This window comes from Babylonia areolata, chromosome 18 (genome assembly GCF_041734735.1).
Source record: "Babylonia areolata isolate BAREFJ2019XMU chromosome 18, ASM4173473v1, whole genome shotgun sequence".
Lineage (NCBI taxonomy): Eukaryota > Metazoa > Mollusca > Gastropoda > Neogastropoda > Buccinidae > Babylonia > Babylonia areolata.
This window is the reverse complement of record NC_134893.1, coordinates 73,197,834-73,215,662: the sequence shown is the minus strand read 5'-3', so window position 1 is coordinate 73,215,662 and position 17,829 is coordinate 73,197,834. Positions and strand designations below refer to the sequence as shown.

The 17,829-nt window shown below is 43.9% G+C and overlaps 1 protein-coding gene across 1 annotated transcript; it reads left to right on the top strand.

The window, feature by feature from the left end:
* The first annotated feature begins 2,425 nt into the window (after positions 1 to 2,425).
* Positions 2,426 to 16,216, top strand: LOC143293076 (eukaryotic translation initiation factor 4E-binding protein 1-like). The gene is made up of 3 exons (XM_076603960.1): positions 2,426 to 2,704; positions 9,565 to 9,729; positions 14,213 to 16,216. The coding sequence occupies exons 1-3, from the start codon at positions 2,566 to 2,568 to the stop codon at positions 14,254 to 14,256; spliced, it is 348 nt and encodes a 115-aa protein (XP_076460075.1). The 5' UTR covers positions 2,426 to 2,565; the 3' UTR covers positions 14,257 to 16,216.
* The last annotated feature ends 1,613 nt before the right edge of the window (positions 16,217 to 17,829 follow it).

Sequence of the window (17,829 nt, the reverse complement as noted above, 5' to 3'; positions counted from 1 at the left end):
ACCTACCAGCGAACATTGGAGTTGCAGCTAAGAGACAGAAAGAGAAGTCCCCCATTCAGTGATACCACTGTGTGTGTGACCAAAACTCACAAGGGTTAAAACCCAGATCAGGAAATGCACCGACTTCTGAACCCTGTCTTAGTGAATGTATAAGATTTTCCCTACCTTCAATGCCACAACAATAACATGTACTTCTAGCTCTGCATGTAAAACCAGCAACACACAACATGAATCACATGCTCTGCATGTAAAACCAGCAACACATAACTTGAATCACATGCTCTGCATGCAAAGCCACCAACACACATAACAACATGAATCACATGCTCTGCACGTAAAACCACCAACACACATAACATGAATCACATGCTCTGCATGTGAAACCACCAACACACACAACAACATGAATCACATGCTCTGCACGTAAAACCACCAACACACATAACATGAATCACATGCTCTGCATGTGAAACCACCAACACACACAACAACATGAATCACATGCTCTGCACGTAAAACCACCAACACACATAACATGAATCACATGCTCTGCACGTAAAACCACCAACACACACAACAACATGAATCACATGCTCTGCACGTAAAACCACCAACACACATAACATGAATCACATGCTCTGCACGTAAAACCACCAACACACACAACAACATGAATCACATGCTCTGCACGTAAAACCACCAACACACACAACAACATGAATCACATGCTCTGCTTGTAAAACCACCAACACACATAACAACATGAATCACATGCTCTGCATGTAAAACCACCAACACACATAACAACATGAATCACATGCTCTGCATGTGAAACCACCAACACACACAACAACATGAATCACATGCTCTGCATGTGAAACCACCAAGACAATAACATGAATTGCATGCTCTGCTTGTAAAATAAGCTACACACATAACATGAATAGAATGCTCTGCTTGTAAAACAAGCTACACACATCCCAAAATGAATAGAATGCTCTGCTTGTAAAACAAGCTACACACATCACAAAATGAATAGAATGCTCTGCTTGTAAAACAAGCTACACACATAAAATGAATAGAATGCTCTGCATGTGAAACCAGCAACACAATATGGATTGCTTGCTCTGTAAAACCAGCAACACACTTTACAACATGAATTGCATGCTTTGCCTGTAAAACACAGCAACACAATATGGATTGCATGCTCTGAAAAACCAGCAACACATAGCATAAATCGCATGCTGTCTATAAAACCAGCAACACACATAGCAACATGAATGACATGCTCTGCATGTAAAACAAGCAATGCACAAAGCAACATGAACTTGTAAAACCAGCAACATGTATAAACATGAACTACTTGTTCTGCCTGTAATACCAGCAACATGAATACTTATTGTGCATGTAAAACCAGCAACAAGAACAGCTTGACTGGTGATAAAACCAGTAACATGAACCTCTTAGCCTGCTAAACCAGCCACATGTCCAGCACAATCGCTGTATTTGAAAAACCAGAAATGCAGATAACAACATGAACTGCTTGCTCTTCCTGTGAACCACTAACGCACATAACATGAACTGCTTATTTTGTGTACTGTCTAATTTGACAGGAGCAGGTGGATTCATGGAGAGACAGACAGAGAGACACGGAGATAGGAACGATGAGGAGAGACAATGAGAGTGAGACAGAGATCGAGAGACAGAGCAAGAGAGAAGAAACTGGAGAGTTTCAGTTTCAGTAGCTCAAGGAGGCGTCATGTTCGGACAAATCCATATACGCTACACCACATCTGCAAGCAGATGCCTGACCAGCAGCGTAACCCAACGCGCTTAGTCAGGCCTTGACAAAAAAAAAATAGGGAGAAAAACAACAACAAACACAGACAGAGCGAGCAAGTGAGAGAGGGAGAGAGCTCTGACAATGAGAGAAAGATGGCATCAGATTGGTGAAAGTATTGAAAAAAAAAAAAAAAAAAAAATTAAAATCACACACACACAAACACACCCTGAGGCTGAGAGCATAAAAGATAACAATTCGGTTTTTTCCTCACCACTCCAAAGCTGATAAGAGAAAGAGGTATATCTATATCTCTATCTATCTATCTATCTATCTATCTATCTATCTATATATATATATATATTCATACATACATAATATGATCTAACCGATTTTTGACAACTGAAGGACACACACACACACACACACACACACACGCGCGCGCGCGCACACACACACATACACACACACACACACACACACGCATATATACACACACGCGCGCGCGCGCGCGCACACACACACACACACACACACACACACACACACACACACTCGTAACGGTCCAATCTGCATGCTCTCGTTCTGATAAAGATCTGAAACCGGTTTCCCGTTGGAACCCCGGATGTGCGCTCTGCACGAGAGTTGTTCTCTGCGCGTGTTTTGGTTGTGTGGTTGAGAGTGAGTGGGTTGTGTGCAAGCTCATTTCGGGATATTTGTTACTTTGTATCCAAATAGGCAGCTCCAGAGCCGATCAGGGAACCTTTTTACAACCCATAGAAAGTATGTCGTCTGAATCTGGCGCCGACAACAGCAAAGGAAGAGACATTCCGAGCAGACGAGTGGTGCTGAACGATATTTCGCAGCTTCCGACCGAGTACTCCACTACACCTGGAGGGACATTTTTCTCCACAACACCAGGGGGTATGGCATTCATCACTGCAGTGTACTTTCTATCGTTAAATGATATATGCATTGATTGTTGTTGTTTTAATGTCAAATTCCATATGCCATTGCAGAATTTTTTTAATTTTCAATGACCGATTTGTGTACGGGACAAAAGTGCATTCAATATGGCGTAGATGTGACCATGTGACTTTTTGTTTGGCAACTTCTCAACAGATATTGTTTATGTTGCTATTTTCCAAGGAAATTTATCGAGGTCGTGGTTGCATTTGAAGCGTGCGAAACCATGTGTTTCAATAATCGATTCCGCATGTTTCTTTGTCCGTGACAGATGGCCAAATTGGTGTTAACAGCTAAGACACTCGAGGGTTAGGCGAGCACATGTCGAGAGGGTGATTCAGTACGACGTCATCGAACGGAAGGGATTCCCTAGCCAGTTCTGTTTGCAGTAAATAGCGTTTGGGAAAGCGAACTCAGTGCACATTTATTCAGCAGGTTTTTGTTGGTATCGTACGAGTAACATGCATCAAGACAGTGACTGTGCAATGGCAACCAACTCTGACGTCAGAGATAAAATTGTCGAACGCTCTTTTTTTTTCTTCTTTTTTTTTTTAAGCACAAGCGATTTGGCCTTGAACTCAGCGGGGTCAATCGGAGTTGTTCAGCAAAAACATAACCTCGCTGCTCTAGTTTCTGTTGAACTCGGTCAGTGATGCTGACGGGAGAAGACAAGGAAGGGCGGTGGAGAAATTCGGCGTGGAGCATTTTTTTAACAACCAACCACACACACACACACACACACAGAGGAGACTGAACAGGGACATTTCTCATCTGGTTGTACATGTGTATTACTATTAGTGTCAAGCACATTCTTCTGTTTTTATTATTTATCTTTGGTGCAGATGTTTCTTGTGTATGGATCTGACCCCATGCTTTCACACCACATTGAAACTGCAGCTGATGATATATATATCATCAGAAGTAGGACGCATGCGCGAAGCAAGCAGATATTTTTCACGTTGGCTCCATCAAAAATTGATCAAAAACTGTGAAATAAGTTAAATAACAGCGGAAATATGTGACTTTTGTGCGTTTTTAGTGTCCTTAGCAACTATTGTGCTGTTTAGCCATTACCAGATAGGTACATGAAAAAACAGTGAAGAACTTTACATGTGTATGTCAACTGCTCAGGAAATCAAGTGAGTTCGTCATGGCGAAACGGAAGTCGAGTGTGTTCTGTAGTTCGCAGTATTATTAGTATTCTCAACATTCTAGATACTGTTGGAGTAGCACTACTGCTGGCTCTGGCAGTACAAAATTGAAATTGGGACTCAAAAACCATCAAAATACACCTAGACTGGACTGTACTAACAAGGACTGACGATCAAGGTGGGTGTTTTTGCTTTACTTCTCTTTCAAATATGTCGTCTTCAAAGCATGGAAATAGAAGAGGGTCGAAAGCTGACGTGACTGAAGAAGAAAAGTGTGGTACCTGTTCCGCCCCTGTCTCAACGAAAGATAAAGGATTGAAGTGCGAACTGTGTGACCTATGGCACCACATAGCGTGTGCAGGGATAGACGACAAGACCTACAAGGTGCTAACAGAAGATGCCAAGAAAGAGATGCCAATGCTACACTGGTACTGTACCAAACAATGTAACCGAGCAGCCACGAAATTCCTTGGAGGGGTATTACAGATGGAGAAAAAAGTGAGTGAGCTGAGTGAGAAGGTGGAGGAACTAGGTAGCACAATGACTGAAATTAAGCAAGGAAACTTCACAAAGGAAATGGTTCAGGCAGTGAAAGAAATTTCAAGTGATAGGCCACCTCAGACAGGCAGGGAGATAGAGGAGGCAGGCAAGGAGATAGAGGAAAGAATCAAGAGGAAAAGCAACCTCATGATATTCAGGCTTCCAGAGAAGAAATCCCAAAACCCAGAGGAGAGAAAAAAAGAGGACACAGTGTTTGTGGAACAGATCCTAAGGGAATTGAAGGTGGACCACAAGCCACTCGAGCACAGGCGCATTGGAAAATATACAGACACCGGGGATAGTGAGTGCAAAATCAGGCCAATGAGGATCACCTTCTCGTCAGAACAGGAAAGGGACAAAACACTGAAAACTTTCCACAAAATTAAGAAAGAAGACAAATTTGAGACAGAGACCAAACTGGTGCAAAAAATTACCATGAGAAAAGACCTCACCCCAAAAGAAAGAGAGGAAGAGGAGGCACTCTTCAAGCAAATGGTACTGAAACGACAACAATCCAAGGACTCGGGGGACGAGCATGCCCTCTGGATTCGACGCAGCGGGAAAGTGGTCAATGTTGGGAAGTACCCAACACGGCCGGTGGAGGGAGGCCAGTAGACAAAGCAGCGAAACCAACTGTACATAGTTTTAAATCTGTTGTTCCAGAGTCAACTGTACATAGTGAGTTTGGTAATAAAAATATCAAATGTTTGTACACTAATGCTGACCAGCTGCTTAACAAACGAGAGGAACTGATGGCACTGGTGGAAATGGACAATCCAGACGTGATTGCAATAACTGAAGTGAAACCCAAGAACAGTAGGTTTGAGGTCAAGGAGGCAGAAATAGCTATAAAAGGATATGAGCCCTTCCACAATCTGGAAGAAAGGGGAAGGGGAATAGTCATCTACCTGAAGAAAGACATGAGAGCTTCAACCTGTGAACAAATGAAAACTGCAGCAGAGGAATCAGTCTTTGTGGAATGTCCATTGTCAGGCAGTGATTCACTTCTGGTAGGTGTAATCTACAGGAGTCCGCACAGTCCAGACGAAAACAATTTGCAGATCAACCAAATTCTCAGAGCTGCTGCAGAGCGACGCAACTCTCACATACTCATCATGGGTGACCTAAATTATCCTGAAATTGACTGGGAAAACGAGAGATGCGCAGCCCATGAAGATCATCAGGCAGCTCTCTTTCTCAAGGCTACAAGGGATGCATTCCTCACACAGCACCAGAAAGAACCTACACGATATCGAAAGGGTCAAAAAGCAAACATCCTTGACCTGATATTCACCAACAGGGAAGACATCATAAGCGACATCAGCATTGGTGCAGGAATCGGCAAAAGTGACCATTGTGTTCTCACTTTTGAGCTGATTTGTACACACGAGGAGACACCACAACAGGCTAGACTCAACTATAGGAAGACTGATAGAGAACTACTTCGACAAAAACTGGCAGGAGTCGACTGGGACAAGGAGATGGGAGAAACAGTTGAAGATGCATGGCAAACCCTGAAGAGCAAAATTATTGAAGCTGTAGATGCGTCAACACCCGTAACAAAACCACACAAAGGAAAAGGATGGATAGATGAAGAGGCAAAGGAGGCAGTGAAGAAAAAGCATAAAATGTTCAGGCAATGGAGAAAAAGCAAAAATGACACTGATCACAAAGCTTACATCAGGGCTCGAAACCAAGCAAAAAAGAAATGTAAAAAATCCAAATCAAAACAAGAAGAAGCCATTGCTAAGGAAGCAAAGAACAATCCAAAAGCATTCTGGAATTTCATTAAAAGCAAGACAACATCCAAATCAGGAATATCAGACATCAAAAAGGAAGATGGGACAAAAACGAAAACAGACCAGGAGAAAACAGAAGTCCTGAACTCATTTTTCCATAGTGTATTCACAAAGGAAGATGTTGGACCACTCCCATCCCCCCCAACCTACAGTTACCAGGAAGAACTATCAGATATAGACATTTCAGAAGAGGAAGTGAGGAAGATACTAACAGGTCTACATACTAGCAAGGCACCAGGTCCAGACCAGATCAGCCCTGTCATCCTGACACAAGTAGCAGACCTCCTGTCATACCCTGTTACGAAACTCTTCAGAAGGTCTCTAGAAGAGGGGAACATCCCACAGGATTGGCGCTGTGCCACAATCACGCCCATCTACAAAAAGGGAAGCCGTGCGGAAGCATGCAACTACCGTCCAGTAAGCCTCACATGTATTCTCTGCAAATGTATGGAAAAAATCATCCACAGACACACAGTCAAGCATCTGGAGGACTCCAACCTCATCTCCATGGACCAACACGGGTTTGTTAGTGGTAGATCCTGTACGACACAGCTGCTAGAAGTCCTGGACGAGTGGACAGAGATACTGGATGACGGCGGAAGCATTGATGCGATTTACATGGACTTCCAAAAGGCTTTTGACACCGTCCCCCATCGACGCCTGCTCCAGAAAGTCGAGGCCCATGGAATCAAAGGGAGAGTACTCCAGTGGATTGAGGCTTTCCTGAGCCAGAGAAAGCAGAGGGTCCACATCAATGGTTGCCTATCTAAAGAAGCTGACGTGTGCAGTGGAATCCCGCAGGGCAGCATACTTGGTCCGTTTCTCTTCGTTATTTTTATTAACGACTTGCCAAGCATTACAAGGTCTCCTGCGAAGATGTTTGGGGACGATACAAAGATGTACGTACGAAGCGATACCCCATGCTCAACAGACCAGCAACAGGACCTGTATAAGTTAGAGGAATGGTCCAACACCTGGCTCCTCAGGTTCCATCCACAGAAGTGCTGTGTCATGAAGCTGGGCAACCAGAAATCTAACGCCAAGTACCAGATGAGGGACACAAACAAGGACGGCACCACTAACCATCTCACACTGGCAGAAACCGAGACAGAAAGGGACCTAGGGGTGACCATAGACAACAAACTAACCTTCAGGAGACATGTCGAACAAGCAACTGCCAAGGCCAACAGAATGGTGGGAATCATAAGAAGAACTTTCAGCCATCTCACAGAAAATACCTTCATTCTGCTGTTCAAGAGCCTGGTCAGACCAGTCCTAGAATATGGTCACGCTGTCTGGCAGCCACACCAGAAAGGCCTCTGCAGCGAGATAGAGGACGTTCAGAGACGAGCAACCAAGCTACTGGCCAAGCTCAAAGACAAGCCCTACCCAGAGAGACTGAGAACCCTCAAACTGCCCACACTGGAACACAGAAGATTGCGGGGGGACATGATTGAAGGCTTCAAATACATTCACAAAATGTACAAGACTGATAGGCCACCCCTGACAAAAGCAGACAACCAGCAGAGACAACTCAGAGGGCATTCACTCAAACTGAAGAAAACATGCAGTAGACTCAACCTTAGGGCAAACTACTTCTCAAACAGAATCATTTCAACATGGAACAGTCTCCCAGATGAGATAGTCACTGCACAAACAGTCAATGCTTTCAAGAACAGGCTAGACAACCACTGGAGAAACGAACCATCAGTCTTTCACCCGAAATGCCAGGAATAACTGCCCTTAGCCTCCAACCACGCATGCAGTGTGGTAAATACCCAGACCAGCGTACAGGTCTACAAGGACCTACACCGCTGACACAGTAAAGTAAAGTAAGTAAAGTATATATATATATATGTATATATATATATATATATTTATATATATATATATATATATATATATATATATATATATATATATATATATATATATTGTACCAAAGAACTGTCTACCCACACCCATCTACTATGAGAACTTAAACAGCCCAACATATATGTATATCAATTGGCTTGATGCACATGGTTGTCACCCTATTCAGCCAGAAAGATTGGGGATGTCTTCCGTAATGACTGTTTAAACATCTGTCAATTATTGTTTATCCCTTTATAACAGAAACTTTATTTAAAAACGACAACCGTGTTGGATATTATTGTACATGTGCAGGTGTGATAAATAGATGTTTGAGAGGTTAAGAGGGAGTGCAGTATGCAGAAGCCTCTATTTTAATTTAATGCATTTTATTTGATGAAAAATTGCAATACTTTATCGCAGAGGTCTTAAAGTTGAATTGAGTTTGAAGTTCAGGTTTCTGATGTTTTGAGTGCAGTTAAACAAACAGATGTGCACTGAATAATATAGAATGGAAGAAATGCAGGTTAACAACTTGTTTCAATAATTGGTGGCCCTGCACTTAACTCACTCGGGACGACAAGTTTTCTCCCGTGCTTTTCCCCCACAGACGGCCCATTTGTAAGGGTTTGGAAAAAAATTACAAAAAATACAAAATACAGAGTATGAAAATGAAACTTTCAGATCTGGTTTATTACATGTTGAGCTATTACATATTTTTAAAAAAATCTAATTTCTCATCTTACTTTTACGGTTTTGCCATATGTAGAAAATACTGCCAATTTTTCACCCTGAATCACCATACCCATGCTCGCTTTTTGCATTAAATTCGCTTTCTTCTTCATCATCATCCACCTCTTCAATGTCCAACCCTTCAGTTTGTAGTATTTCAAGTACAGGCAACCCTAAAACGTTGCCGTCACTGCCTTCTTTGCTTCACAACATTTTGAGAAGAGACCGCTTTGCTAACAGGCTTGCACGCGAGCAGACGACCGTTCAGTGACTTTGTCAGCATGTGTGCGAGACAGGCCACACATGGCAGGCTGACCAATCATACCATTGTGGAGTGACCCAGAATAGCGCACTCTGCTTGGTTAATCACAAAATCACGTGTACAGCGCGTGATGGATTTTTATTTCTTGAAAATGCTACTCCATTCCGTTGTCTGAAACTGAATACATTTTATGTAGGAATGCTCATGCATTCCTTCATCCGGAGAGAGTTAAGCAACATGCTATTCCAGGGGTGAGCAGTCTGAAATTCACAGAGAAATCAATTGTGAAAAAATGTGATACATTGCAATACATTACTGCTTACATTATTAGATGCGTACTTCATCTCCTTTTAAAAACAAAAGAAAATGGTTATTATATTGAACTTTAAAACTGTGTCTTATTGTGTGCTGCTTTTTTTTATTTGTAGATCAAAAACGTTTTTTTGTTATGTTTTTTTTTTAAGAGTGTTTTTGTTTGTGCAGGTACCCGTATTGTGTATGAAAGAAACTTCTTACTGCAATGCCGGAACTCACCGCTTGCCAAAAGTCCCCCACCCAACATGCAGGATATTCCCGGCATTACTTCCCCAGCCAAGCCGGATGTCAAAGAAAACGGCGATGGTCCCTTGAAAGAAGTTGATGAGAAAGGTAAGCTGGAAAGTATTACACTGGGGGAAAGGGCAAGGGCTACGCCTGACAGGCAGCATAATCCTAGCTCTCATTTCTTTCGTCAGTTGTGTTGGAATGTGATTGTGCGTTGATGTAAAAGTTGTGTATGTATTTTATGATGGAGTGGAGTATACACTGGTGCTTGTTTTGTGCGATTCTGCCACCGGAACTTCAAGTTATTTGGACATGTTTTCTGTGTAACCTGGCAAGTATTCTTGCTTGTCAGAGCACGCCATTTCTTCACCATCCCCTTTCGCACGCGCAGCCCGCTCCGCGTGTTCCTGAAGCTGACCTCTACCACAGGCCCTTGCTTAATGCTCATTCTCCCCGTGTGTCCGGGACCAACTCCTGTCCGTGCCTCCTGCAGCACTTGACCCTTCTGTCATCGACGCCATCAGAGGTGTTGGTATAGGTTGCCACCTCCCCCGTGTTCGCACTCATCGTGCAGGACGTCGCAAGCAGAGGAAGATAGCTGTTGTGTGTGGTACTGGACGTGTAACTTCCACTGACCATCCTGTTAAATGCATCAACTTTAATAACCATATTTGTGTACCTCTGTCCTGCTTTCCCTCCTCCCACCGCTCAACTCAAATTTCTCAAGGTCTGTTCAACGCCCAGTCAGATGGTCCTCGCCTCAAACGCTCAGCGATCAACGAACATCTGCTCTCAATCAGCCTCGACATCCTGTGTATCACAGAAACTTGGCTTTGCAGTACTGGGGATGAAGCTAAGTGTCGAGATCTCGCTCCCCTTGGCTACACTACCACCTCCTTCCCTCGTGTTACAACTTGCGGGGGAGGAATCGCCTTCGTTGTGTCAGACAGGCTGCTCCCACACACAACGTACACATCTGCCTTTCCCTTCAACCATGCCTCATTCGAACTGGCCCAGCTTTCACTGTCGCTGCCACATTCCCACCTCAATGTGTTCTGCCTCTACCGTCCGCCACCAAACAAGAAAAATAAACTTTCTGATACGATGTTCATAGAACAGTTTCCGGACTTCTTAGAATACGCTAATAGTTTACCAGGCTCCCTACTTATTGTTGGTGACTTTAATTTTCATTTTGATTCACCCACACAGTTTTATACCTCTAAATTACTTGAAATTGTCAGTTTGTTCGATCTTAACCAGTCTGTAACCGAGCCTACACACAATCGTGGTCACATCGTCGATTGGGTGTTGCACAGAAATGAGGACTGCCTCCTGAAGTCTACCACCGTCGATCACACCCTGTCCTCCGACCATCACAGTGTGACGTGTCATCTGAACCTCACCAAACCTCCCACGCCCCGTGTGTATAGGGAGGTGCGCACACTGACCTCAATTGACTTAGACTTATTTAAAGCTGACCTGCTGACTAATATCCCTTTTGAGCCGACTGCTGACCAGCTATCCACTGTCCTGCGCGCTGTACTCGACAGGCACGCCCCGTCGACTCGGCGCCTGATCTCCAATCGTCCCCCGTCGCCTTGGTACAACACCGTGGGACCAGAGCTGTTGGAGGCCAAGCGGGAGAGAAGGAGAGCACTAGTTTGACCATCAGTAGGGACATTTTTCAGACAGCCAGGAATAGTGTAACAAACATTGTTGACAGGGCAAAGTCAAAGTTCTACTCTTCTAAAATACTTGCATGCACCACAGCCAAACAGCTTTTCAACGCTACGAACAATCTACTAGGTAAAATGAAAAACACTCCTCTCCCTACAACATTTTCGGTGCAGGAACTCCCTCAAAAGTTTTCTGACTACTTCACCGGCAAAATATCATGCATTCGTGAGAAGCTTGACTCGGTTGTGTCTCCTTCTTCACCCGTTCAAGAACGCGTGTACAGTGGTCCTGTTTTACATTGTTTCCAACCGGTTACTGAAGATTTTGTGAAGAAAGTGTGTCTGAGCGCTTGTCCGAAATCCTGTGAGCTTGACCCTGTCCCATCTTCTTTGTTGGTTGAATGTATTGATGTTCTACTGCCACATATTACTCATGTCATCAATTCTTCCTTACTGTCTGGTTGTTTCCCTGAAAGCTTCAAATCTGCTGTTGTACGTCCACTCATCAAGAAACCATCTTTGGATCATAATTGTTTGAAAAATTATCGACCTGTCTCTAATCTGTCATTTTTATCAAAACTGCTAGAAAAGATCATATTGTCTCAGCTCTTAGCTCATCTGGAGCGGAATGGTTTACTTAATTCCCACCAGTCAGCTTATAGACGTGGTCATAGTTGCGAAACAGCCCTTCTTAGAATAGTGAATGATTTGCTTTCGGGATTTGATGAGGATAAGATATCTGTTCTCGCTCTCTTAGATTTGTCAGCAGCTTTTGACACTATCGACCACTCTATCCTCTTGAACAGACTTAAAACTTCCTTTGGTATTCGTGACACTGCACTAGCATGGATCACGTCTTACCTGTCAGATCGTACACAGAAAGTGTGTGTAAATGGTACATACTCTAGAGTATCTGCCTTGAAATATGGTGTCCCACAAGGGTCCGTCCTAGGTCCTGTTCTTTTCGTGCTGTATGCGGCTCCTGTGTCGGATGTCATCAGTCATCATGCGATGTCGCATGAGAGCTTTGCTGATGACACACAACTTTATCAGTCGGCTTCCATAGCTGAATTTGATGCACTGGTGACTCAAACACAGGAGTGCATTGCTGGTCTAAAGGACTGGATGACTCTCAACAAGCTGCAATTAAATGATGATAAGACTGAATTTATGATAACCTGTCCAAAGAAGTTTCGTCAACATCCTTCCTTTCCTGACTCTGTTCTGATCAATAGCACACCTGTTTCACTTTCTCCCTCTGTTCGCAGTCTTGGTGTAATCCTGGACCAGTCTCTTTCCTTCCAACAGCACATTTCGAATATCTGTAAAGTTGCCTATTTGGAACTGCGTAGAATCAGCTCTATCCGCCACTATCTCTCAACCGATGCAACCAAGACACTTGTATGCTCTCTGGTTCTCTCAAGATTGGATTACTGCAACTCTCTTTTGGCCGGCCTTCCCAAATACCTGTTAGACAGACTCCAACGAATTCAGAATAACGCTGCCAGACTCATTTGCAGAGCTTCTAAATTTGACCATGTTTCTCCTCTCCTTCAGTCTCTCCACTGGTTGCCTGTTTCTGATCGAATAGACTATAAGCTATCCACTCTGACCTTTTCTGCAGTCAACGGATCTGGCCCAAAGTATCTTTCTGAACTCATCCATATCTATACCCCGTCTCGCCAGCTCCGTTCTTCTTCTGATACTCGACTTCTCAGGATACCTCACGTCAGAAGTAAGACCTATGGACACAGATCGTTTTCTTTTCAATCGCCAAAGACGTGGAACAAGCTCCCTGATAACCTCCGTCATTCTGATTCCCTCGCATCTTTTAAATCTCGTCTCAAAACTCACCTTTTCCCTCAGCAATAAGTTCAATTGTGGCAGGTCCACAACTATATGCATGTATATGAATGTGTATTGTGTGTGCGTGTGTTTATGTAAGTTTGTGCCTGCCTATGTGTGCGTATGTGTTAGGGTAGCTGTTAGATACACATGTATGTTAAAATGTATGTATGCAGTGTGCGTACGTGCGTGCGTGTGTGTGTGTGTGGTCACATTTTGGTGTATGTAACATAGATATAATGTTTTATGTTATCAAAAGCGTTTTTGTAAAGCACCTAGAGCAGATTTCTGGATAGTGTGCTATATAAGTATCCATTATTATTATTATTATTAAAAAGTATGGGGCACTTAGATGAGTGGTTAAAGCATTTCACTGCTGACCTGCAGAGTGCAGACAGATCCATGTGTTTGATCTGTTGAAGCGCATGGTGAATGAAAGATGTGGATGTTTATAATACCATGTACATTTGAAGAGGAAACAAGAGAAGAAAGAAAACCCTCCCTCAAACCCTCCCTCTCTTACATGCATGTAGAAACAAATTATGTGGGGGGAGGGAGGGAGGGAGGGAGGGTATGAAAAGAAAACAGAGCACTGGTGTAGAAACTGCCGACATGTTCCTATGCAGTGTTTTATTTTCATGAAGAGGATACATCATTCACCATGTCTGGATATGACTTTTTCTGGCTGGGTTTTCTGTTTCATGGAGAATGTACCTGCCGAAGAAGCCCAGGACACTAAAGCAACAAAAGAATGGACACAAAAACATTTCAGCCAAGTTGTACAGTGCTCATCCATGTGGATTTGTAAGAATGCACCTCTTTCACTTGCAGACATTCACACGTACACACACCCCTCCTCCACCCCACCCCCCAATTTTCTGTACATATTTCTACACATCTGTACACCCCACTTCATTTTCTGTTTTCATTTGCTGTGTGTTTGATTGAACCCGTGTCTCATTTTGTCTATGTACACTAAGAAGAAGAGTTAATTATTCACACACATATGTATATGGATTGATATATACATACACACGCATACACCCCTTGTGTTTTCTGTTCCACAGAGAAAGTGTCTGCGGAGGAGGCTCAGTTTGAGATGGACATCTAGACCATGGAGCCTGGGCGTCCTGTCTTTCACCTGCAAGTGTCCTGCTGCCGCCTTGGGTTCCCTGTTCCTGCTGTCTGAGGGGTCCTGCCGCTTTCGTATGACTGGACAGTGGTCATTCTTGCCACACATACCAGTCGACTTCCTCAGGATGTGTGTGTCTTTGTGTGTGTGTGTGTCTTTGTGTGTGTGTGTGTGTGTGTGATGTCTGAAAGATCTACAGTCAAGGTATGTGGTTGGCACGTCCTCAGCCACTGTTTGGTTGATAGGTTCTGGTGTGAGGTTTTGTGGTGTTGCTGTGTGTGTGTGTGTCCGTTCCCTGATGGGATGGTGGATAGTGTAACGGTGGACTGTTTGTGACTGCATTTAAGGAACAGGGCTGATGAGAATCAAGGCAGTCTGGCATTGAAATCAACCAGAAAATGCTGAAAATCACTTGGGAAAAAAAGTATCATTTTGGGTGCTTGCGTTCATTTAGGGTGGAGATGAAGAAAGAAATTAAGGTGGCATGTCAGGACATGTTTGTAATTATGCTCATGGTCTCGTTTTGTACCTTGAGGTTGGTGATGGGACAGTTGCCAAAAGAAGTTTTAATTTACATCCTTTTTGAGACAGATATGGTCACTGGTATCAACCCTCTACTTACAACAGATGTTGGAAGAATGCATTTTCTACAATCTATTTACCTGGGGATAGTGCTCATCAGTATTCTGTTTCTGAATTTTTCTTTTCTCCTCAGTAATGTTTGTTACAGTGATCCCTGGTCTCCCCTTTTTTGTTATTCTTTGGTTAATGCAGTGTGTTTTATTGGAACTGTAAAGACCGTGGAAAGAGGGAAAGAGACTGGCTCTGCAGTGCCACATGTGACAGGTACTTCAAAGATCTTAAGCCGTGTGACCATCTTGAAGTCTCAAAGCTTCCCAAACAATGTGATGTTCAATATGTGATCTGTCCACCCAAAAGAGAAATAAGGTCATGTATCCATGCTGTCAGCTCTGTTCATTGTTAATTGGTTGTTTTGGAACTGACTTCTAGACATACACCATCTCAGTCTGCCTCCTTGGTGCTGAAGGTTAAGACACAGATCCAACTTGGAATCATCATGAGCTGGAATGATAACTTTTTAAAAGTTAAAACAGGGGTTGGTGTTTATAGCATAGAGATTCAGCGGCCGATTGCACAAAATCATCAAAGAATTGTTCCCCCTGTGGGCTGAGTTCTTACCCCTTTCTGTTCACTGAAGATAGGGAAGTATTGCAGGATAATCAGACAGGTCCCTTTGCCGATCGTGAAGTCTTGTTTTCTTCACACTCCACAAACCAAGACTTGTTATGTGCACAACTGGTTCCCCATTTGGGGGTGGGGGGCTGACACAGATTGGATGTGATTTCATTGGATCTTTTTCTTCCATATTTTCTTTAATGCCCATTTGCCATTTTCAGTCATCAGGCCTCATTTGGAGTGCATTGAAATAAGATTTTATCAGTTTTTCATTGAAAGAAAAAAAAGGGGGTGATGGTAAAAACTGAACATCAGCATTTAAATTGGTGATTTATTTTCTTTTTCTTATTTTGATGATGATATATATTGTTTATTTGCTTGGTTGATGGTAAGTTTTATTGGAAAGTTTCAATGCATGTGCCTTTCTTTTATGTTGAGTTTGGAGACGGTGTTGTTTTTTTGTTGAAATGTTTACTGGTCTGAATGCTCTATGCATTAAAACAGCATAAAAATCCAAAGTCCCTGGGGTTTGTGCCAAGAATATTTCCTTCTTCATGTGAAATATTTGATGGTGCAGCTCTAACGATGATCCATAATAATTACTACCTGATGAAACAGAACTGTCTTGTTCGTAGGGTGCATACAGTGGACACGTACTACACCGCTTATTCTTCCAACAACTCTGAGTTAGACTTGTGACAAGTTCTTAGTATTCATGAAATAAAACAAAGAAGTTTTTTTTACCACGTGCTTTTGGGCATTGTTTTACGAGTCTTTTCTTCTGTCACAGTGTAATTTCTCCTACCCCTCAGAATCAGCGCCACATCACTCACCTGCGTTCAAGGGCAACAAGTGTCATTTTCTTGAATCTAGGAGTGAAATGTTGACCCCAGCATCCAGACTGCACAACTCACTGTGGAAAGGACAGGCGTGAGGCTGAGCGACGCCCTGAGTGATGACACAGGGACAGACCCCAGCATCCAGACTGCACAACTCACTGTGGAAAGGACAGGCGTCAGGCTGAGCGACGCCCTGAGTGATGACACAGGGACAGACCCCAGCATCCAGACTGCACAACTCATTGTGGAAAGGACAGGCGTCAGGCTGAGCGACGCCCTGAGTGATGACACAGGGACAGACCCCAGCATCCAGACTGAACAACTCACTGTGGAAAGGACAGGCGTCAGGCTGAGCGACGCCCTGAGTGATGACACAGGGACAGACCCCAGCATCCAGACTGCACAACTCACTGTGGAAAGGACAGGCGTCAGGCTGAGCGACGCCCTGAGTGATGACACAGGGACAGACCCCAGCATCCAGACTGAACAACTCAGTGTGGAAAGGACAGGCGTCAGGCTGAGCGACGCCCTGAGTGATGACACAGGGACAGACCCCAGCATCCAGACTGAACAACTCATTGTGGAAAGGACAGGCGTCAGGCTGAGCGACGCCCTGAGTGATGACACAGGGACAGACCCCAGCATCCAGACTGCACAACTCACTGTGGAAAGGACAGGCGTCAGGCTGAGCGACGCCCTGAGTGATGACACAGGGACAGACCCCAGCATCCAGACTGCACAACTCATTGTGGAAAGGACAGGCGTCAGGCTGAGCGACGCCCTGAGTGATGACACAGGGACAGACCCCAGCATCCAGACTGAACAACTCACTGTGGAAAGGACAGGCGTCAGGCTGAGCGACGCCCTGAGTGATGACACAGGGACAGACCCCAGCATCCAGACTGAACAACTCACTGTGGAAAGGACAGGCTTCAGGCTGAGCGACGCCCTGAGTGATGACACAGGGACAGACCCCAGCATCCAGACTGCACAACTCACTGTGGAAAGGACAGGCTTCAGGCTGAGCGACGCCCTGAGTGATGACACAGGGACAGACCCCAGCATCCAGACTGCACAACTCACTGTGGAAAGGACAGGCTTCAGGCTGAGTGATGACACAGGGACAGAGCTTGTCGTGCTCTCTGTTGTGCCCCCACAGTCACCAACTTCAGGACAGAAGGCAACAATGATGACGACTTGGGCATTGCTGAGAACAGAGATGAGCATACTTCATATGTCAGTGCATGCACACAAATGGAATTAGAACAACAACAAAATTCTGCAACTTTATTATTCAGCATTTTTTGCTATTTTAAACAATATGCATTCCACTCTGTCTTGTGAAACTAATTTTTTGGTTTAAATGCATTCAGAAGGAATGAACCATTCACAAGTGGGCGATAAAATATTAAAGCAATCGGATTCATGTGGCTCTGCAACAGCAAAATCAACCACAACGCTGTGCTAGTTATTGAAACATTCCTGATACTGGCTACACTACAGTGACTACAAGAAA

Bases quoted from the DNA above. Each gene is read 5' to 3' on its own strand.
- LOC143293076 (XM_076603960.1), top strand. From the start codon at position 2,566: ATGTCGTCTGAATCTGGCGCCGACAACAGCAAAGGAAGAGACATTCCG. The intron at 2,705-9,564 runs GTATGGCATTCA...TTGTTTGTGCAG, and splicing joins TTTCTCCACAACACCAGGGG to GTACCCGTATTGTGTATGAA. The intron at 9,730-14,212 runs GTAAGCTGGAAA...TCTGTTCCACAG, and splicing joins GAAAGAAGTTGATGAGAAAG to AGAAAGTGTCTGCGGAGGAG.